This window comes from Eulemur rufifrons, chromosome 6 (assembly GCF_041146395.1).
Source record: "Eulemur rufifrons isolate Redbay chromosome 6, OSU_ERuf_1, whole genome shotgun sequence".
Taxonomy (NCBI): domain Eukaryota; kingdom Metazoa; phylum Chordata; class Mammalia; order Primates; family Lemuridae; genus Eulemur; species Eulemur rufifrons.
The window spans coordinates 59,005,304-59,028,097 of record NC_090988.1 but is presented as its reverse complement, the minus strand read 5'-3'; the positions used below and the strand labels follow the sequence as shown (position 1 = coordinate 59,028,097).

General features: G+C 40.7%; 2 protein-coding genes across 2 annotated transcripts; both read left to right on the top strand.

Annotated features, from left to right (window-relative positions):
- Positions 1-1,356: 1,356 nt before the first annotated feature.
- Positions 1,357-4,781, top strand: LOC138384899 (NACHT, LRR and PYD domains-containing protein 10-like). The gene is made up of 2 exons (XM_069470557.1): positions 1,357-1,765; positions 2,959-4,781. Exons 1-2 carry the CDS (start codon positions 1,483-1,485, stop codon positions 4,779-4,781), a joined length of 2,106 nt encoding a protein of 701 aa, XP_069326658.1. The 5' UTR covers positions 1,357-1,482.
- Positions 4,782-13,472: 8,691 nt separating this feature from the next.
- LOC138384211 (olfactory receptor 10A3-like) lies at positions 13,473-14,417 on the top strand. The gene has a single exon (XM_069469518.1). The coding sequence runs from the start codon at positions 13,473-13,475 to the stop codon at positions 14,415-14,417; it is 945 nt and encodes a 314-aa protein (XP_069325619.1).
- The last annotated feature ends 8,377 nt before the right edge of the window (positions 14,418-22,794 follow it).

Genomic DNA, 22,794 nt, shown 5'->3' with positions numbered 1-22,794 from the left:
GCTCCCCTGGACTGCGCTGGGGTGAACCGCCTACACTGGACATCTCCTTGGCAGCTTCTAGTGTTGTCTGCTCCTCTTTCCTGAATGAGCTTTGCCAACATCAGAGAGTTTCAGGGGAGCCCTGAGCCTTCTTATGCAGTGGAAGCTTTGTAGTCAATCACCCCTCTTTACCAGGCCTGCTTTTCCAAACTGGCCTGTGACTTGCAGCCAAGGCCCCATGTGCCCTGACACATTCCGAACTTTTCTCTTTCCTGTCACTGTGTGGCCAAAATGCTTATATTTGAATTGCAGTAACTGTCTCCATTCCCATATAGTCCTTTGACCACCCTCTGTGACAAATGTATCCTTTTACTACTGAGATGGATTCCCATTGGTCTTAGATGACAGGTATAATTCTGAGGGCTTTCCATTAATTGTTGTTTTTCTTTTCACAATGACTGCCACCCTGCCTACATGTTCGTCCCATATTTTAAACATTGCTCAAAATCTTGCTCTCCTTTCCCTGCTACTTTAGTATGTATAAATGTCTCCAGTTTCTGGTCTTATTTAGCACAACTTCCTGGATTCTGAGTTTCTTGTCTATGCCTTTATTTTTTGATTCTTTCTGTCTCTCTCCATCCACCCAGGTCATAGACCGCAGTTTAAATCCCACCTCTTTGGGGGATCTCACCTCCAATAGCCTAGCTCTGGAATACTCTGGAAAACCGTTTTATTCTGACTGCTGAATTTCTCATCTGGAGGAGTACCTGAAATGGTTTCGGAGATGATCAAAAAGTACAATATATGTAAACCACCTGGCACAAAGTAGGCACTCAAAAGGAGCTGTCCCTCTTCTGATTGGTGTTTGCACGTGTCTCCTTAGCTGAATGAGACTTCCAGCTTTGAAATCGTGTGTGACTGGGTCAATGCGGCTGACGTGTGAGGCCCGTGTAAGTGTAGAGTATTTACCTTCTTGCGGTACCTCAACAGTCGAAGCCAATGTGCACCAGCTCTGGATAGGATCACACAGCCAAGGGCAGGCTCAGTTTTGAAACTTCAGACTGAAACTTAGAAATAAATTTGTTTCATAACCCATCTATCTAAGGAGCATAGTGGGGCTAAAAAAGAATGTGTGTGAGAGGGAGAGAAGAAAGGAGGCAGGAGAGAGAGATAGAGATGGAGGCGGGGAGAGAGAGAGAGAGGGAGAGGGGGAGGGAGAGGCCAACACACCCAACATACCTTCCTATTTGTTGACACAAACGCCAGCTGACAGATGCCACAGGTCACCTGGCAAAGAGGCAGAGGGGAGTGACTAGGGGAATTCCTCTGCGGTCTCATTTGCTCACCTTCCTTGGAACTTTGCACACCTCTCATCTCTCCTGGCCTCCACTCTGCAGCTTGCCAAGCACCCAGCACGGTGCCTTCAGGCTGCTCTCCTATCAGCAGCAGACCCCTGCTCTCACCTCCTTCTCCAGGTCACTGGTCTGAACTTGATCCTTCACCATGGCCCTGACTCGTGACCCCCAGGATGCATTGCTCTGGGCCCTGAGTGAACTTGAGGAGAACAATTTCAAGATATTAAAGTTCCACTTACGGGGTATGGCCCTGCCTGAGGGCCAGCCCCACCTGGCCAGAGGGGAGCTGGAGGGTCTGAGTCGGGTGGAGCTGGCATCTAAGCTGATTTTAACTTACGGAGCACAGGAGGCTGTGAGAGTGGTGCTCAAGGTCTTGAAGGTCATGAACCTGTTGGAACTCGTGGACCAGCTCAGCCTCATTTGTCTCAATGGTGAGTGTGGAGGGGAAAAGAGGAGGGTGGGGTGGCTTTGGAGCCCCCTACTCCCATGGCATTTCCAGAGACTCCATGGCCGGTAGTTTGTGCCTTCTGCTGTCCTGCCCTCTACCCTTCCTGGGAGTCCCCAATGCCTCAGGGTCCTGGGTGGTCTCCAGCTGAGGGTTCTGAAAACTGTCAGGTGGGGGCCTGAGCTGAAGGTAGGCGTTTATTCACAAGTAGACTACAGTACCTTATGGCCATAACATCCCACCTCCTACCTCCAGCTGCAGTGTCAGAGAAGGGGACAGTGTGAAGAAAGGGGCTTAGAGATCCAGGATGGTGCTGGTGATGGGATTTCCACCAACCAGGAGAAATGGCCTCAGGGTGTGAGGCTTGGACCTGCCCCAGCTGCTTCCTGGCAGGCAGCTCTGGCTGCTTGTTTCAGTCTTCTGTGCCTGTGATCTCTCACAGAACCACCCTAGAGAGTGGGGTGGGCTTGGAGCCTCCTATTCCTTCTTGTGGGGTGCTGGGGAGGAGGGAGGATCTGTCAGTGCCTGTGCTCCCTCCCGTAGGCTCCTTTCGTGCCTGAAAGCTCCTCTGCTACAGAAAAATGGGAGGGTGTCATGGACTCCAAGTTGCAGCTGCTGCTCGGCAGCTGGTTTATCTTTAGCATCCGGCCTGTCCTTTCCCAAGAACAGGCTCCTACCTAGTCCCTCACCATGCTCCAGAGTCCCTTTCCTTTCTCCTCTCTCTTTCCCCAGCTCTTCACATGGGAACATTTCCCATGGACACCCAGACATTTATGCATTGTCACACACGGAGACTTTTGCCCTTACACATATTCTACAAGCACACTGCTGATGCTCACTGACATGGCTTCCTGCACAACATGCAGCTTCCATGAGCACAATCATAAGAGCACATGTTGATACAAATATCCACACATATCCCACAAATATCCACACACACACAACACAACCTCACAGTCTCACTTGGATGTACACACTCACACTGCACATGTGTGCACACAGACTCATATGCACATACAGGGGCCTCTCCTTATGAAGCCAGAACTACAATCTTCAGGGAGATACAAGTCAGGGAGCATAGAAGAAGATGAGATCAAAGAGCAAGTCAGAGTTTAGAGGGTCCATTTTGCCTTTTGAAGTTCTCATTTCACCACCTAACACCCTATTTTTCTGGCTCAGATTACAGAGAAACATACCGAGAACACATGTGCTCCCTAGAGGAGAGGACAGAAGGGGCAGGTGGCAGCAGCTACTTTCAGCTGCTCCTGGTGGCCAAGCCCAGCTCAGGGAGCCCAGAATCACCTGCCTGCCCCGTCCCAGAACAGGAGCTGGACTCTGTCATGGTGGAAACTCTATTTGGTTCGGGGGAAAAGCCCTATCTGGCCCCATCCTCAGTGGTGCTACAGGGGTCTGCTGGCACTGGGAAGACAACCCTGGCCAAGAAAATGGTGCTGGACTGGGCCATGGGTACCCTGTACCCAGGCCGGTTTGATTATGTCTTTTATGTGAGCTGCAAAGAAGTGGTCCTGCTGCCCAAGGGCAAAATTGAGCAGCTCCTCTTCTGGTGCTGTGGGGACAGTCAAGCCCCTGTGACAGAGATTCTGAGGCAGCCAGAGCGGCTCCTGTTCATCCTGGATGGCTTTGATGAGCTGCAGAGGCCCTTTGAAGAACAGTTGAAGAAGATGAGCTCGAGTCCCAAGGAGGACCTGCTTCACTGTCTAATTAGGAGAAGGATACTTCCCACGTGCTCCCTGCTCATCACCACCCGGCCCCAGGCTTTGCATAATCTTAAGCCCTTGCTAAATGAAGCGCACCATGTCCACATCCTAGGCTTCTCTGAGGAGGAAAAGAAGAGCTATTTCAGGTCGTATTTCAAGGATGAGGAGCAAGCCAGGAAGGCCTTTGAAGTTGTAGAAGGAAATACCATTCTCCACAAAGCATGCCAGGTTCCAGGCATTTGCTGGGTGGTCTGCTCTTGGCTGAAGAAGCAGATGGAGAGAGGACAGGCAGTGTCGGAGACACCCAGAAACAGCGCTGACATCTTCATGGCCTATGTGTCCACCTTCCTGCCGTCTGATGACAACGAGGGCTGCTCTGAGCCCTCCCGGCACAGGGTCCTGAGGAATCTGTGCTCCTTGGCAGCTGAGGGGATCCAGCACCAGAGGTTCCTGTTTGAAGAAGCTGAACTCAGGAAACACAATTTAGATGGCCCCAGCCTGGCTGCTTTCCTTAGCAGCAACGATTACCAAGAGGGACTTGACCTCAAGAAGTTCTACAGCTTCCGCCACATCAGCTTCCAGGAATTTTTTCATGCCATGTCCTACCTGGTGACAGAGGACCAGAGCCACCTGGGGGAAGCGTCCCGCAGAGAAGTGGAAAGACTGTTGCAGGAAAAGGACCCAGAAGGGAATAAGGAGATGACCCTCAGTGTGCAGTTTCTATTGGATATGTCAGAAAAAGAGAGCTCCTCAAACTTGGAGCTAAAATTCGGCTTCAAATTTCCTCCTTTTATAACACAGAATCTGAAGTCTGGTAAAGAACATATCAAATCTACGAAGCGCAAGAGGACCTGGGATTCGGAACTCTTCCAGTGTAAGTCTACAATAAAGAAATTGAGAAAAATTTTTCCAAAAAATGACATGGTCAAAAAAGAACATTCAAATGAAGGGAAGTCCCATAGCAGCAAGTCATTTTCTGTCAAAACTAGCTTGAATCATGGACGGAAAGAAGAGACAAAATGTCCTCTTGTGGGAGCTCCTAAGGAGGTTTCTAATGGAAAAGGCAGTGGGGAAGAGGAACCAGAGGAGGAAGTTGGGAGCAGTAGCATGGGCAGCAGAGAAACAGGGACACCACTGCTGGAGAGTCAGAGTTGTGGTGGGATGGAGGAAAAGGAGGTTGGGGAAAGACACAAAGCAAGTAAAACAGGATGGAGAGCTAACTATAGGTCTTTGCCAAGTTTGTTATCCATTTCAAGCTTTAATTCTAAAAAATTTATAAAATGAGAAGAGTAATATTTATAATTTTGGAAGAGTAGAAGGCTTAGAACTATTAGTACTACTACTACTAGAATAGCAGAAACAGCGACAGTAATAAAAGCTAAGACATTTTAGAACTCTTGAAAACAAAAGAGTGCCAGTTTTTTGTGCAGGTATTTACATACACATATAGGTCAGTTTTGTCCTCTTCTAAAAACCTACATAAATGTTCTATTTTGTCTTGGCTTCTTTCCCTCAGCATCCAGCTTTATATGTTACCATAATGTTGCCATGATCATTTTGTTTTTGAGACAGAGTCTCACTCTGTCACTCAGGCTAGAGTGCCATGGCATCAGCCTACCTCACGGCAACCTCAAACTCCTGGGCCTTCTTCCTCAGCTGCCTGAGTAGCTGGGACTATAGCTGCGAGCCACCATGCCTGGCTAATTTTTTGTTTCTATTTTTAGTTGCCCAGCTAATTTTTTTTCTATTTTTAGTAGAGATGGGGGTCCTGCTCTTGCTCAGGCTGGTCTTGAACTCCTGAGCTCAAGCAACCCTCCCGCCTCGGCCTCCCAGACTGCTAGGATTACAGGCGTGAGCCACCACACCTGGCCTTGTTGCAATGGTCATTTTGAACATAATTTTCTGTACATCTATGACCATTTGTGTTGAATATATCTAGAACTGTAAATTCTGGGTCAAAAGGTATATCTTCAACTTTGGAAAATAAAGGTGAGTAATTTTTCAAAGTAGTTGTATGAATCTACTCTACTAAGCAGTGTATAAGAGTTCTCATTATTCCAAATCCTTGATGACATTGATATTGTCAATCTTTCTCGCTTTAGCTATTCTGGGGTGTGTGTAATGATCTCTAATTGTGAGATTATTTCAGGTATACAGGCTAATTCAATATTTGGAAATTAATTAATGTAATTTATCACATCAACAGATTAAAGAAGAAAAATCATATACTCATATCAATAGATGAAGAAAAAACATTTGACAAAGTCTAACATCGATTCATAAAAACTCTCAACAAGGTAGGAATAGGGGGAATTTCCTCAGTTTGATAAAGACCATCTATAAAAGCACTATAGCTAAAATTATAATTAATTATGAGAAACTAGATGCTTTCCCCATAAGTTCAGGAATAAGGGAGGATGTCCTCTCTGATCACTCCTATTCAACATTGTGCTGAACATTCTAGCAATGCAATGAGAGAAGAAAAGGAAATAAAAATTATACTGATTGGGAATGAAAAAAAGAATAAAGCTATTTGTTCACAGATGACCTGATTGTTTATATATAAAATCCCAAATAAATGATTTTAAAAACCCTCTGGAATTAATAAGTAATTATAGTAAGGTTGAAGTATACAAGGCTAAGTTTATTGCTTTCTTATATGTCTGCAATGAACAACTAAAATTGGAAATTTAAAACCTAATACCCTTTACCTTAGCACCAAAAAATGAAATACTTAAGACACCTATACCCGAATGTTTATAGCAGCACAATTCACAATTGCAAAGATGTGGAAACAACCCAAATGCCCATCAATTCATGAATGGATTAGTAAATTGTGGTATATGTATACCATGGAGTATTTCTCAGCTATAAGAAATAACGGTGATATGACATCTCTTTGGGTCTCCTGGAGAGAGTTGGAACCCATTATATTAAGTGAAGTTATCCCAAGAATGGAAAAACAAGCATCACATATACTCACCAGAAAACTGGTTTCCCTGACCATCAACTGAATGCACATTTGGGAATGATACCAATTGGATATCAGACTGAGGTGGGGGGTGGGGGGAGGGGATGGGTGTATGCCTACATGATGAGTGCATTGCGCACCATCTGGGGAATGGTCACGCTTGAAGGTGCTGACTCGAGGAGGTGGGGGGTGGGGGGAGGGGATGGGGGTATAACTACATGATGTGTGCATTGCGCACTGTCTGGGGAATGGGTATACTTGGAGCTCTGACTCGGGGGGATGGGTGGTACATGGGCAAGGTATGTAACCTGAACTTTTGTACCCCCATAATAAGCTGAAATAAAAAAAATAAATCTAATGAAATATGTGTAATATCCCTATTAGGAAAAGTACAAAACTCTGATGAAAGAAATCAAAGAAGCTCTAAATGAATGGAGAGATATCCCGTGTTTATGGATAGGAAGACTCAATATTGTTAGGATGTCAGCTTTCCCCACCATGATCTATAGAGTTAATGCAATCCCAATCAAGGTCCCAGCAAGTTACTTTGTGGACATTGATAAACTGATTCTAATGTTTATATGGAAATGCAAAAGACCCAGGATAAGCAATAATACATTAAAGAAGAATATAATTGGAGGACTCACACTACCTCATTTCAAGACTTACTAGAAAGCCACAGTAATCAATAGTGTGGTATTGGTGAAATAGTACACAAATCAATAGAGAAGAAAAAGTCAGAAGTAAACCTACACAAATATAGTCAACTGATCTTAGACAAGTAGCAAAGGCAATTTAATGGATAAAGCATAGTCATTTCAATAAATGGTGCTGAAATGACTGGACATTCATAGACCAAGAGAAAATATTTGAAAACACATATTTGATAAAAGACTTGTATCAGAAAATATACAAATAACTCTCAAAACTCAATAATAAGCTGAGCATGGTGGCTCACGCCTGTAATCCTAGCCCTCTGGGAGGCTGAGGGAGGAGGATCGCTACAAGTCAGGAGTTCGGAACCAGCCTGAGCAAGAGTGAGACCCTGCCTCTACAAAAAGCAGAAAAATTAGTGGGGCATATGGGTGTGCCTGTAGTTCCAACTACTTGGGAAGGTGAGGAAGGAGGATTGTTTAAGCCCAGGAGATTGAGGTTGCAGTGAGCTATGATGACACACCACTGCACTCTAGCCAAGGCAACAGAGTGAGACCTTGTCTCAAAAACAAAACAAAACAAAACAAAACAAAACTCAATAATCGTAAAAAACAATTAAAAGTGAGCAAAATAACCGAACAGACACCTCACTAAAGAAGATATACAGATGGCAAATAAACATTTGGAAATATGCTCAACTTCATATATGTTATTAGAGAATTGCAGATTAAAACCATGGTAAGATATTATGACACCCCTATTAGAATAGTTAAAATCCAAAACACTGACAATACTAAATGCTGATGAAGATGTGGAGCGATGGGAACTCTAATTCACTATTGGTCAGAATGCAAAATGGTACAGCCACTTTAAAAGAGAGTTTGGCAGTTTCGTACAAAGATAAACATAGTCGTACCATATGTAAGATCCAGCAATCACACTCATAAATATTTACCGAAGTGATTTGGAAACGTGTCCCCACAAAATCCTGCATATGAATATTTATAGCAGATTTATTCATAATTGCCCAAAATTGGAAGTATCCAAGATGTCCTTGAATAGGTGAGTGGACAAACTATTGTACATCCATACAATGAAATATTATTCAGTGATAAAAAATGATTCTCTAGCAGGCAGACTCAGAGGAAAATAAAAGAAATGAGCTATTAAGACATGAAAAGACTTGAAGGAATCTTACATGCAATTACTAAGTGAAAGATGCCAGTCTGAAAGGCTAACCTACTGCATGTTTCCAAATACATGACATTCTGGAAAGGCGAGACTATGGAGACAGTAAAAAGATCAGTGGTTGCTAGGGGTTCAGGGAGAGTGGGGGACAAATGACTGGGTGGAAGCACAGGCACTTCTATGGCAGCAAAATTATTCTGTATGATACTATAATGATGGATACATGGCATTATGCATTTTTCAAAATCCATAGAACTGTACAATACAAAGAGTGAACTCTAATGTAAGCTATGGGCTATAGTCAATAATAGTGTATCAATATTGGTTCATCAACTATAACAAATGTACCACACTAATGCAATGTGTTCATAATAGGGGAAATCTTGTGTGGGGGTGGTGATGGTGGAGAGGGTATATGAAAACTTTCTGTATTTTTTTTAAATCAGTCTTATTGAGGTAGAATTGATATACAATAAACTGTACATATTTAATGTATACAATTTGATGAATTTGGACATATACATACATCTGTGAAACCATCACCACAAAGTAATAAACATAACTAGCACTTCCTAAAGTTCTCTTGTGTCCTGTTATTCTTTTTTGTGATAAGAACACTTAACATGAGAGGTTTTCTTTTTAATTTTTTTTTAGAGACAGGATCTCCTCCGTCACTCAGGTGGGAATGCGCAATCATAGTTCACTGTAGTTTCCAACTCCAGAGCACAAGTGATCCTTGAGTGAGTGATCCTTGAGTGATCCACAAGTGAGCCTTGGCCTCCCAAGTAGCTGGGATTACCGGTGTGCACCACCACATCCAGCTAGTTTTTAAATATTTTGTAGAGATGGGGGGGCTCTCACTATGTTGCCCAGGCTGGCCTCAAACTCCTGGCCCTCCTGCCTAAGCATCTGAAAGCGCTGGGATTACAGGTGTGAGCCACTGCATCCTGCCCCTCTTAAAAAATTTTAAGACATACTCTGGGGACAAGAATCCCTATTCAATAAATGGTGCTGGGAAAATTGGATAGCCACATGTAGAAGACTGAAACAAGACCCACAGCTTTCCACCTCTCACAAAAATCAAATCACAGTGGATAACAGACTTAAACCTTGGGTGTGAAACGATTAGAATTCTAGAAGAAAATGTAGGAAAGACTCTTACAGACATTGGCTAGGCAAAGAATTTTTGAAGAAGACCCCTAAGGCAATCACAGCAACAACAAAAATAAATAAATGGGACCTGATTAAATTAAAAAGCTTCTGCACAGCCAAAGAAACAGTCACGACAGTAAACAGACAACCTACAGAATGGGAAAAAATTTTCACATACTACACATCAGATAAAGGACTGATAACAAGAATCTATTTAGAACTCAAGAAAATCTGCAAGAAAAAATCAAACAACCCTATCAAAAAGTGGGCAAAGGACATGAATAGAAATTTTTCAAAAGAAGATATAAGAATGGCTAACAAACATATGAAAAAATGCTCAACATCCCTAATCATCAGGGAAATGCAAATCAAACCACAATGAGATATCACTTAACTCCAGTGAGAATGGCCTTTATCAAAAAGTCCCAAAACAACATATGTTGCGTGGATGTGGAGAGACAGGAACACTCATACACTGCTGGTGGGACTGCAAACTAGTGCAACCCCTGTGGAAAGCATTATGGAGATACCTTAAACAGATTCAAGTAGACCTACCATTCGATCCAGCAATCCCATTATTGGGCATCTACCCAAAGGAACAAAAGTCATTCTATGACAAAGGCACCTGTACCCGAATGTTTGTAGCAGCACAATTCACAATTGCAAAGATGTGGAAACAACCCAAATGCCCATCAATTCATGAATGGATTAGTAAATTGTGGTATATGTATACCATGGAGTATTTCTCAGCTATAAGAAATAACGGTGATATGACATCTCTTTGGGTCTCCTGGAGAGAGTTGGAACCCATTATATTAAGTGAAGTATTCCAAGAATGGAAAAACAAGCATCACAGGTACTCACCAGAAAATTGGTTTCCCTGATCATCAACTAAATGCACATTTGGGAATGATACCAATTGGATATCAGACTGAGGTGGGAGTGGGGGGAGGGGATGGGTGTATGCCTACATGATGAGTGCGTTGCGCACCGTCTGGGGAATGGTAACACTTGAAGGTGCTGACCCGGGGAGATGGGGGGTGGGGAGAGGGGATGGGGGTATAACTACATGATGAGTGCAGGCACTGTCTGGGGAATGGGTACGCTTGGAGCTTTGACTTGGGGGACAGGTGGTACATGGGCAACGTATGTAAGCTGAATTTTTGTACCCCCATAATAAGCTGAAATAAAAAAACATCACCTACTCTTGTTCTCATATTAAAAAAAATTTTTTAAAAGTGCATAATATAGTATTATTGACTATAGGTGGGAACTCTGCTCAATTTTTCTCTAAATCTAACATTGCTCTAAAAAACCTAAGGAAATCTGAATAAAGCCTGGCCTTTAGTTAATAAAAAAGTGGTTAACTTTTCTTCATTGATATATAGGATATTAAAAAAATATTCTGGGTATCAGGTCCTTTATCAGTTATGTATTACACATATCTCCTCTCATTTTTTGACTCATTTTTTTCAGTCTCTTGATGTCTTTTGATAAAGGAGTCCTTAATTTATTCATGTTTTCTTTTATGGTTAGTGATTTTATTTCCTGTTTAAGAGATGTTTCCCATCCCAAGATTATAAAATATTCTCCTATGCAAGCTTCCAGGAACTTTTCACTCATACCCACATCCCTTCCTCCCTGCTCCACTGTGCCTGTTTACCAACATTCATTCAGTCTCTGCTTTCATATCTCAATGGGCGAGGTCATGGTGGAATTGAGTCTCCTGTGTGAACAGGTGTCTATTCCCTGTGGAAACCTGGAGGAGTGGTGCTTCAAGCTTGTGCAGTTAAGGTTCCTTTTCTCCATGCAAGAAAGTCTGTATAAATTCAGTGTAAGTTCTCCAGAGAAGGTTTCTCTCAGGGCATACAGTTCAATGCTGTACAGTATTATTGATATAAAATCAATGCATTTAATCACTAAGTTGCATTTATGAGAGTATTTTTTAACTAAAGAGATGAAATATCTGATTAAAGGGGGTGAAAATTAGGGACATTCGATAAATAAAGAACTGAAGATTCTACTTTGGCACCTGGGCTACCATCCATAGTTCTTCTCACTGATTATTGGAGATACTTATCAAGTGATAACTCAGTGCTCAGGTAAGAAAGTCAATTGCTCTGCTTTTCATATTCACTTAAATGTTTGGACAATAATTAGATCTTTAAGTAGTTTGCTAGCACAAAGCATCAATTCATAGAGGTATGTAGTTGAGGGGCTAGGAGTGAGGGCAATCATGCAGAAAGATAAAATCCAGAGGAGGGAGTTATTTGCTCAAGGTCAGACAGAAAGTTCATGCTGGAGCTAGTAGACCATGTCAGTAAATTATCCAAATCAGCATTAGTTTGGACAATATGTTAAAGGCAAAAGACGGAGCATTTGAGTTCAGTTTTTAAAACTGACTCATGAAAGCAGTAATTTAGATTTGTTCAACAATTTGCTTTATCAGCTCCCTATAGTTTGTCTACTGTAAATAAGATACTCAAATTTTTCACATTTTACAAACTATTTGGTTTTATAAGTTTGGAGCTGAATATTTACTTTTGTCTATTAGAAATGGTACTTAAATTTTTTTTCTGCCAAGTCCATTATGTTAATTTTAGTAGATTTTTTGATATCCAAAATACATTATTTTAGTTAATACAGACATTTGCTTTTAATATATCACTGTGGACATACTTAGTAAATCAACTTGCCTTTTACTCTCAGCTAATGTCCTAATAATCTGAACTCAAGATATTACAAGTCTTCAGCCTGTTGTGGCCTTTTGTTCCCCTGCTTCCTCATGTCCCGCAGTGAAATTCTGCTGGTTTTCAAAGGCCAGTAGGCCTCCATTCTAGTACTAAGGTGTCATCCAATACTCTTGAGCAAGTCAGCCTTCTTCCTTTTGCTGTTTTCCTTCTGCCCAAAAGCCCACCATGACATTCTGTGATTATGGATTTTCACCTTCACTTTCCATTCCGAAGTAATCTTCTCATCATTTAAATTGCTAAAACGGTTGTTACCAGTATGTTTCTCCTTAAATGCCAGCCTGAGAGGCAGTTATTTTATTCTACTAATAAGGGGAGACCCTGAAGTTTCTGGGAGAGAGGATGACACTATTTTGGCAGGGGTTTGAGGTACAAATGGGAGGAGAAGGTATGAAACATGGAGAAGAGAGTCATGTTTCCATTCAATGATGGGGAGGTGAAGGGGAGGAACAGGGGCAGTGTCAGTGGAGATGGACTTGCTGAGGCCACAGGGATTCCAGATTTTGAAGACCTGTGGGCCCTGACAGTGAATAGAATGCTGGGGACAGGGGAGTTGCTCTGGCAGATAGTGGGGAGAACTGAGGTGCTTTGCCCAGATCTGGGCTTTGGAAGAACAGTTGGACTGGGAAGAAAACGGTCAGCTCTGCATGGGACTGGCTGGCCCAACTACTTTTGAATATTTCTGTATCCATTCAGATGTATTATTTGTATTTTTCATCTTTAACAAAGTAATATAATGGATTTTGAACTTGGAACTTATATTAAATATTCATCAAAATGTACTTTAAGTTTTAATTATTAGTTTTAAATTTTCCTGCATATTTTTGGTGTTTGTCTCATTTGATACTCTTTATTTTAAAATTCATTTATAAATATAGAATTGAAATAAACACAGAAATGAATAAATCAATGTAATGGATGTTGGATTCCAAATAATATAATATTTTTGTATGTTTTAAAAATAGGTTTAAGTTTCAACCTATACAGCAAAAAATTTGCCAGACCAGACCTACTATTATTTTGTACTTTTAGAACAAGATTTTTGAACCAAAATTTTTCAGTTCTTTGTTAATATTTTAAAGATTCACTATTACAAGTTATTGACCACTCTTCAAAATTGCCAACCTGAAGTTCTTTCAAACTGAGCCTGTCATTACATCTTCTGTCAAGAATTCCAGACTTGAACTCACAGCTATTAAAGTGTGATTTCATATTTTACATTCTATGTCCATAAAAACAATATGAAGCTCAACTACTAAAATGAGAAGGCAAAATCAAAGCTCTGTGGTTGAATTCATCCTGTTGGGTTTTTCTAACTTTCCTGAACTCCAGGGGCAGCTCTTTGGGGTTTTCTTGGTGATTTACCTGGTGACCCTGATGGGAAATGCCATCATTATAGTCGTCATCTCCCTGGACAAGAGCCTCCATGTTCCCATGTACCTGTTCCTCCTGAACTTGTCTGTGGTGGACTTGAGTTTCAGTGCAGTCATCATGCCTGAAATGCTGGTGGTGCTCTCCACTGAGCAAACCAGGATTTCCTTTGTGAGCTGTTTTGCACAGATGTATTTCATTCTTCTTTTTGGTGGGACTGAATGTTTTCTCCTGGGGGCAATGGCTTATGACCGATTTGCTGCAATTTGCCATCCTCTGAACTACCCAATGACTATGAACAAAATAGTTTTTATGAAATTAGTAATGTTCTCATGGGTCTCAGGGATCATGGTGGCTACTGTGCAGACCACATGGGTATTTAGTTTTCCCTTTTGTGGCCCCAATGAAATTAATCATCTCTTTTGTGAGACTCCCCCAGTGCTAAACCTTGCATGTGCAGACACCTTCTTGTTTGAAATCTATGCCTTCACAGGTACCATTTTGATTGTTATGGTACCTTTCCTGTTGATACTCTTATCTTACATTCAAATTCTTTTTGTCATCCTCAAGATGCCATCAACCACTGGGAGGCAAAAGGCCTTTTCCACGTGTGCCTCTCATCTCACATCTGTGACCCTCTTCTATGGCACAGCCAACATGACTTATTTGCAGCCCAAATCTGGCTATTCACCGGAAACCAAGAAACTGATGTCATTAGCTTACACTTTGCTTACTCCTCTGTTGAATCCACTTATCTATAGCTTGAGAAATAGTGAGATGAAAAGGGCTTTGATGAAATTATGGCAAAGAAAAGTGTTTTTACACACAGTGTGACTATGCTGAGAAGTCATGTCCTATTTGATCACTGCCCAGCTGAAATATCTTTTACTGTAATAAATAGTGTAAACAGATTGCACTTTTTTATTACGATGATATTTTGAGTTTTTTAATATTTAAAAATATATTAGGGTATCCCTCTGTTTCAATAAAGTACTATTGTCACTTGTTTTTAATAAATACATAAGTTTTCATAACATGTCATTTAACAGTCTAGTCTATTTATCCATTTCTCTGTTATGAACATCCAGGTCATTACTGGATTATTACCATTAAGATGATGCTTCAATAAACACCTCGTTTCATATGTTCATATGTCCTGAAGTCTTTATGTCTGTGTGATAGTTTCATTAAAGTAGGACTGATGGGGTGAAGAGTATGTCTGCTTATAAATTTTAATAGCTATTGCAGAATTAATTTTCAAAATGGCTATAGCTGCTTCAGACTGACCTGAGGGCCCACTGTGCTTCACTAACAGAGTAGAGCATCAGAAACTGACAAGTACAGTGATGAAGTTTATTTCTGTAGTGAAAATCTGTTCCATGAATGAGCAAAAAAAGTGCATCTATTTTTTGGGACCCAAACTGGTTCTACTTCACAAACTCACACATATTATAATCCAAAACTGAATTTCTTTTGGTATTTTTATCCAATGTCAGTTACCAAGAACTAAATGGGAAGGTTCCTAAATTGTCACTTGATAATATTAATATCTTTTTTACTTGGAGACCACTGTTTTAAAGACTTTCTTTATATTTCCAGTTACAGGCCAAATTCCCCCCTCACTTTGTTTAGAAACAATGAATGGTTCATTTTGTTGTTGTTGTTTTTTATTATGGGAAACCAAAGCAATTAATTATTTGTACCTATTTTCTATGGTATTTGACTCACATCACTGTGTGGCCTGTCCCAGAATGAATAATTTTTTTTTTTTTTTTTTTTTTTTTTTTGAGACAGAGTCTCACTCTGTTGCCCGGGCTAGAGTGAGTGCCGTGGCTTCAGCCTAGCTCACAGCAACCTCAAACTCCTGGGCTCAAGCGATCCTACTGCCTCAGCCTCCCGAGTAGCTGGGACTACAGGCATGCACCACCATGCCCGGCTAATTTTTTGTATATATATATTTTAGTTGTCCATATAATTTCTTTCTATTTTTAGTAGAGACGGGGTCTCACTCTTGCTCAGGCTGGTCTCGAACTCCTGACCTCGAGCGATCCACCCGCCTCGGCCTCCCAGAGTGCTAGGATTACAGGCGTGAGCCACCGCGCCCGGCCCCAGAATGAATAATTTTACATGTTGGAAACATGGGAACATTTCATGTTTGATTCATGTTTTAATGTTGCTGTTGGAGAATGGTGAGGACCCTTATTGAATTCATATCACATGAGCTCCTTTTGTCTTTAGTTTCTGCCCCAGGGTTGGCAATAAAGGGGTAAAACACTACTCACATTTGAAGCTGCCATTCAGTTGTGAGAAAAACCATTTTTCATTTACAATGTCCTCTACCAAAAATGATAAAAGGAGGTGCAAAGTGAATTGGATTTACACACAAAAAAACTTCATCAGAGGGCTGAAACAAGTTTGAGTAATATTTGAATGTCATAGAATATTCTTTTTGTTAGGGCTTTTAATAGGCTTTAGCAAATCGTTTCATGAGATTCTGTCATTTGTTGTTCTGGAGTTTCCTTCTCCTTGCACTTAGAGGAACCAATTACATAAGGCCTTATGGCGTAGGAAAGAAAAGTCTTCGAAAGCCCAAGAACCAGACAAAATACACAGCTTTATTTTAACTTTTATTCTTTGTTTCATTTGTTCATTCATAGATTGAGTTAATTAAAGTTTTTGTTCAGAGTACTGACTGTGACTGTCTCTGGGAAACTACAGTGTCTGCCCTTGAGGAATTCACAGTTTATTGGAAGATCACTGAACTCTAGAAGATTACTGGAGTCAGCCCTTCCCTATTTCTCCGTCCCTGGTGAGAAGCAGAAGTTGAACTGGCATGCTTTGGCTACATATTTGATGATTTCAGAGACACACTGAATCTCCACTCGTTAAACATTGGCAAAAAGCAGCCAGTCCAAACGGACCCAGTTTATGATTCTACTCTGAGTAGCAGCAATTCTGGCAACACCAGCTTTCAGCTGCTGGCAGCTAGTAGGACTGATGCTGGACACCATGCTTTTCTGGGTTTGAAGTTAACTCCAAGATTTCTGATCACAATCAACATGGACAGGGAAAAATGTGAACTTTTAAAATGTCAATCTTATTATGACTCTGCTTAAAATATTTCAATAGGTTTCTATAACATTTACAATAATAATAATAATAATAAAAAAAAACCCTTTCACGTTGCATAGGAAGCCAAGCTCTATATGCCCCCTGCTATGCTTCCACTATTTCATGCTATCCTTTCTGTCCCCTCACTCACTCACTGGTTCATTCACCTGTTCTGGTGCAAGTTCTGCCTCCAGTTTATAAAGTCATTCTCTCGTTCTGGTCTTGTGCTGCCAAAACATTCATTTCTCTCCATCTCATGTTTCTCACTTCAGTTTTCAGCTGTTCAATCCTTATTTCTTCAGAGCTTCTTAAAATGCCATTTCCTTCTGATGGCCTTACTTGACCTTCCAAGCCTCAATGTCCCTTCCCAAACCATTCCTTCTGTGAACACCTGGTCCTTCCTTCATAGCCCTTTATCTTTATTTTATATTGCAGGATGGTCTTTCCTTCTTCTTAATGATACTTTGCGCTGGTTGTTAAGAAAATAAACAGAAGTGTTTGTAATGTGACACAAGGTGGGGAAGGAGCAGGCACCCTTAGCTTAGCAGTATAAAGTGCAGGAGAAATGCCCCAAGAAGCTAATCGTCACAGCATAAAATCCGATGGTTTTTTCCCCCCCAAATACTTCACCCTGAGGCCAGGCTATTTTCCTTTGCTCTAAAGAGTTTTAACTGCCCCTACCCCTTCCTCAACAGAGGGAAGCAGAAGAGAACTGGAAGAATGAGCAGCACATTAGTTGGGGTAGTGAAACTGCCTTTATAAAATTAATTAAAACCAAGTCTCCAGGATTTTAACAAGGGCATGTGTCTTGAAGATGCACAGCTAAACATTAACCCACTCTTTCTCCATGGCCCCACTCCCTTATAGCTGTTTAGTGCTTAAGAGTCATATAGTCTTTTGTCACAAAGTCCTGTAACTTCTCTTAATTGCTCCTATAGACAATATCTTTAATGTTAAACCTGAGACTGTTTTCTAAGATATTTTCCAGACCCTGCATTCCAATGGGACAGCTGATGCCAGCTGATGCCAGCTGATCCTGTGATCTCTGCCGGGGAACTGATTCAGCACAAGAATGCAGTTTCTACATCCCTGTAATTTCAGCCCGCTGATCTAGCCAATCAGTTATGCCAATTCCCTAGTCCCCTGGCCAAGACCCCATCCATGTGGCTTAGAGATGTTAGAAGGGCTGCTGCTCAATCTTTCCCCACTGTGGACTTTGTATCAGTTCGAAATATATAACGTCACCTGAAACAAAAGACTGCTTTGAAATTCTTTGTGGTTCTTCATCTATAGTTGCCTGGTTAATGTTAAGTACATCCTGTAGATCCCATCTCTCTCTTTTCCATTCTAAGGGGCTTATTAGCTTGAGCTTTCTTCATACTTAAATGTGTGGTGTGTTTAATGTTGATTGCCACATTTGATAATAAGCTCTATGGGGACAGTGACTGTATAAATTTGTTCACACTGTGTACCACCTGCCTAGCACATTGCCTGGGACAGAGTAGGTGCTTTAGAAATACTTTTTTTGAATTAAAAAAATCACTGCCATCTTTTTTGAATTACAAAGAAGAGGGCAGTCTGCAGCAAAATGCTGGCTTCAAGACTTGGAACAGATTCAGGGCATGGGGTAGGAACAAGACTTGAAGAGGACTGGTCATGGAGCAGTCCTCAGGGGGAAGCCTTCATTATGTATCACAGCTGAAGGGAAGTGCCTTGAGGGGGTTGTTTAACCAACTGCTTCTTGCATCTATGCCCAAGTTACCTTGAAGGTACCTTTGTTGCTTTCAGCCCTCAGATAACATGGCCAGTCTCAATAAAGTAGGTTGACCAGCCAGGTTCAAAGATATTGGGGATTTCTCCCCCAGTTACAGGGAGGTTCCCTTTTTTGTAATATTGAATATGATATGTTTGTCATGGAGTTTCAGTATTTCAGAGTTAGGAGCAGTCTTAGCACCTTAGGGTCCTCTGATGTTTTATCCTCTTAGAATATGCTCAACAACTGGTTGTTTCAAATCTTCTTGAATTCTTCTCTTGATGAGGTCTTTAACTCCTGAGGCAGCCCAGTGTGCTTTGCTAGGTGGAGAGGGGGCATCCACATTCTCTTTGAGTCCAAAGCAGGGTGGTTGTTTATAGTCCCTGGATGGTCTCTGGACTGACAATCAACCAGACACATGAGATCAGGGATCACTAACATTTGTGCAAGAAACACAGTATCCTCTTTCTCTTCTTTTCTCTGTCTCTCTCTCTTCATTTGCTGATCCAACTTTTAGTCTTAAAAGCATATGCTTATGATACAATAGTACATCTAAAATTTGGGTTGAATGGTGGTTGTAGGCTGTTATAGTTTGGATTTTTGGTGGTAGTCCTGTGTTTATTGACTTCTTTGTATCACTTACTTTTGGAAGGCAGGTAGAATGAGGTTAAGTTTTTAGGGGAGTTGCATTGCTCATTAAGTGGTTTATTGACAGAATGAGGATCATGTGTGTTTTAGGACTTTATGTTTTTGCTAAAATATACTGTGTATCACAGCTGTCAAGAAAAAGAAAACAGGCTGTAATCCTAGCAGTCTGGGAGGCCAAGGCGGGAGGATCACTTGAGGTCAGAAGTTCAAGACCAGCCTGAGCAAGAGTGAGAGCCCGTCTCTACTAAAAATAGAGAGAAATTATCTGGACAACTAAAATATATATATATATAGAAAAAATTAGCCGGGCATGGTGGCGCATGCCTATAGTCCTAGCTACTCGGGAGGCTGAGGCAGAAGGATTGCTTAAGCCCAGGAATTTTAGGTTGCTATGAGCTAGGCTGTTGCCACGGCAACAGAGACTCTGTCTCAAAAAAAAAAAAAAAAAACAACAAACAATTCAAAGCCTTCTTCAAGTTCTGCCAGTTAAGATTTTTATCAGTTTCTATTATTGTGTCATAACTTCCCTGAACATATATATTTTTTTATAGAGTTTTAAAAATTCTTAGCCACATTTTTGGTTTCAATTTTCATCTTCCCCGTGGGAACTTTGCTTTAGTGAATGTTCTCTATACATCATTTGCTTTTCCTGTTCCTCTTCAGTTCTGTGTGTTACTCTGGTGTGTGATATCTTTTAGTCATCTCCCATGTTTGAAAAATATATGTTCTTCCTTGACCCATTATCTGCAGGATATTTATTTGGAGAAGGGGCCAGGCCCTGTTCCAAGTCAGCATGAATTACCCATAGTTAGCAGAAACATTCTTTACAAAATTGCTACTCAAAAGAGGATCAGAGAGACTTCATGAATTCCAATCTTCATTTCAATAAGATCCCCAGGTGACTTGGATGCACTTCAGAGTTTGAGAAGACCTGCTGTATAACATAGCATTAATCATCATAATAAAGATGAATTATTTTTCCTCTACTGCTCAGATCAAATAATTGGAGCTCACATTACTTCCTATTATGTTACTGACAGATAGCTTCTTGAAACAATGGTACATTTGTGTGATCCTTTGTTCATCCATGCCTATGTGTATCAGTTATGTCAAAGCAGGTCCAGGAAAGACATTACTACAAGCCTATCCATGTAGTTCTCATAGATGCAAGTAAGACGATTTTGGGTTTTGAATTCCAGGCTGTGCCAGCATGATGATTCTCAAATTTTAGTGTGTGTCAGAATGTAAGAGTGTAAACACTTCACCTCCTTCTTCTTAGGGTCCCGTTGAGTCTGAAAATTAAATTGATGTAAGATAGATTAACAGGAGAAATGTATACAAGAAGTTTTATGTGTCATGGGAGCCCTCATAAAGAAATGAAGACCCAAAGATACACTTAGAGTCAGTTATACTGATTTGGACAAAGAAGAGTAAGCTGTGAAGAAGTAACTAATTATGTTGGGAGGTTTAAAAGATAAATTATCACTCTAGGCTGGGTGACAAAGAAAGACCTTGTCTCTAAAAAATATATAAATAAATAAAAGGTAAGTTATTTTAACAAGGTGTGTGTGGAATTCTCTTGGTGTCAACTTCTCTTCCTGAATGATAAGGATGTTGCATTTTTCACATGGGAATTTCATCTCCTGCTTTTAAGAAACAGCATGTTCCTGCAGGATATGGTCCAAGAAAGAAAAACATAAAAAAGAAAGCATGAAGTTCACAAAGGTCAGAGTGATCTTGCACCTGCTGTCTTTCAAGTGCCTTTAATTTAAATAGTCAATATGTCAGATTAGCATAATTTTACCACTTCTCGAATCAACTGAACTGATTTTTAATTTTTATTTTTGTTAGAGACAGGATCTTGCTCTGCCTCACAGGCTAGAGTACAGGGCAAAGGGGTAAACCCAGCTCACTGCAGCCTTGAACTTGTGGGCTCAAGAGATCCTCTGCCTCAGCTTCCCCAGTATTTGGGAGTACAAGTGTGTGCCACCAAGTTTTGCTAATTTAAAATTTTGTTTTTGTAGAGATGGGGTCTCATTGTGTTGCCCAGACATGAACTGATATTAAAACACAGATGGTTTGGCCTCACATGCAGAGTGTCTATTTAAGTAAATCTGCAATGGGGTTGTGTAATGTGCAATTTTAACAAGTTCCCTGGGGGTTCTGATGCTGCTGACCCACGCACGGACCACACTGTGGGGACCAGTCTAGAGACCCTGCTCTTCTGGCTTAGTCTGCTGCATCCCCTCTGAATGACACACACCTTTGTTCATCTCCCAGTATTTGGCAGTCCTTTCTCCTATTGTAATTTAGATGAAGATACATCCTAGATTTTTTTAAATATAAAGTTGAGGTTTATTTTTCTCATTAATTTTTTTGTTTGGGGGTAATTTTTAAAAGGAAAGTGCCATCTTTACCTTGCCATTTAAAAACTTGTATTTCATTTTTATTTTTAGAAAACTTGCTTTATTTATATTAAAAAAGTAATTTATATATTTTAACTTCAAGCAGTAGTTGTATAAAATAGAGATACTAAAATCTCTTATCCAAAACCCCATCATTCCTAGAAGTAATAAACCTAAATTATTTGCTGTCCATTTTTTTTTCCTGATTTTTCCTGTGTTTTTAAAAACACTGATGTGGGTACCTATATTTTATTTTCATAAAATGAAGAGTATGCATCCCGCTTTTAAGCTTATTTTTAGCTTGTTTCTAAGAGTTTACTTTCCATTTTCTATTTTTGATGTTTTTGGGGGCAGATTTATTCTAAGGAATCCTGTGTGTATATGATTGCCAAGATTTTGGAATTTATTGATATTTTCTTTCTGACAACACACATAATCAAATTTTGCATGTATTCCATAGATATTTCAAGATAAAAATGTATGGTTAGTAAGGTAAAAAGTGTTCTTATCAAAATTTTACTATTCAAATTCTCTCATTTGAATTTCTTTGTTGTCTATCTGGTCTCTCAAACTTTGAAGAAGATGCATTAAAATCTCCACATTTTGATTATTGTTACATCAGTGACATACTGGCTTTGAATTAGAGGTTGATATTAATATTATTCCCTGTTTATCCTCTTTAACATATGTCTGATATGTTTTTTCAGACACTTTTTATTGAAATCTGATATACATATAGAAAGGCGTCCAAATCATGACCTACATCTTGATGTCCTCTCACAAATTATATGTCACCTGTGATACAATCATGGACATCAACACATAGAATATATCAGTACAACAGAAGCCCCCATGGGATGTTATGGGGTAGGGGTCATAAAAAGTCCATATTTAGGCAGCTTTTCCTATTTCTGGGGCTCACAACTGGTTCATTCATGGGCATGTAACCCCACCATTGTGAATGATATGAGGGGGTCCTTGGACTGGATCCCATGAGTGAGAACTCTCCTCAGGATCACTGGTACATTTCCCACGGCACACAGATTAGGCAGAATGTGTTACTAGGTGTTGTTGGCAGCTGTATTGCCACCAGGAGGGGAGAGCTTCCTTGAGAACCGAACCTACTCCATGAAAACAGAGATGAGAAGAAGAAAAGAAGATGCTTGGCCTGAGTGCATCATCTGCGTCTGGATAAAGCCAAGCCTGCAGATTCATTCACCTCCACACTCTCCTGGGGCAGAGCCTGTGGTCTGTTTCATTGCTCAGGCCAGTTTAGACTGAGCCCTGAGTCCCC

Coding starts and splice junctions, on each gene's coding strand:
- LOC138384211 (XM_069469518.1), top strand. CDS start 13,473: ATGAGAAGGCAAAATCAAAGCTCTGTGGTTGAATTCATCCTGTTGGGT.
- LOC138384899 (XM_069470557.1), top strand. CDS start 1,483: ATGGCCCTGACTCGTGACCCCCAGGATGCATTGCTCTGGGCCCTGAGT. Junction 1,766..2,958: donor CAGCCTCATTTGTCTCAATG/GTGAGTGTGGAG, acceptor TTTCTGGCTCAG/ATTACAGAGAAACATACCGA.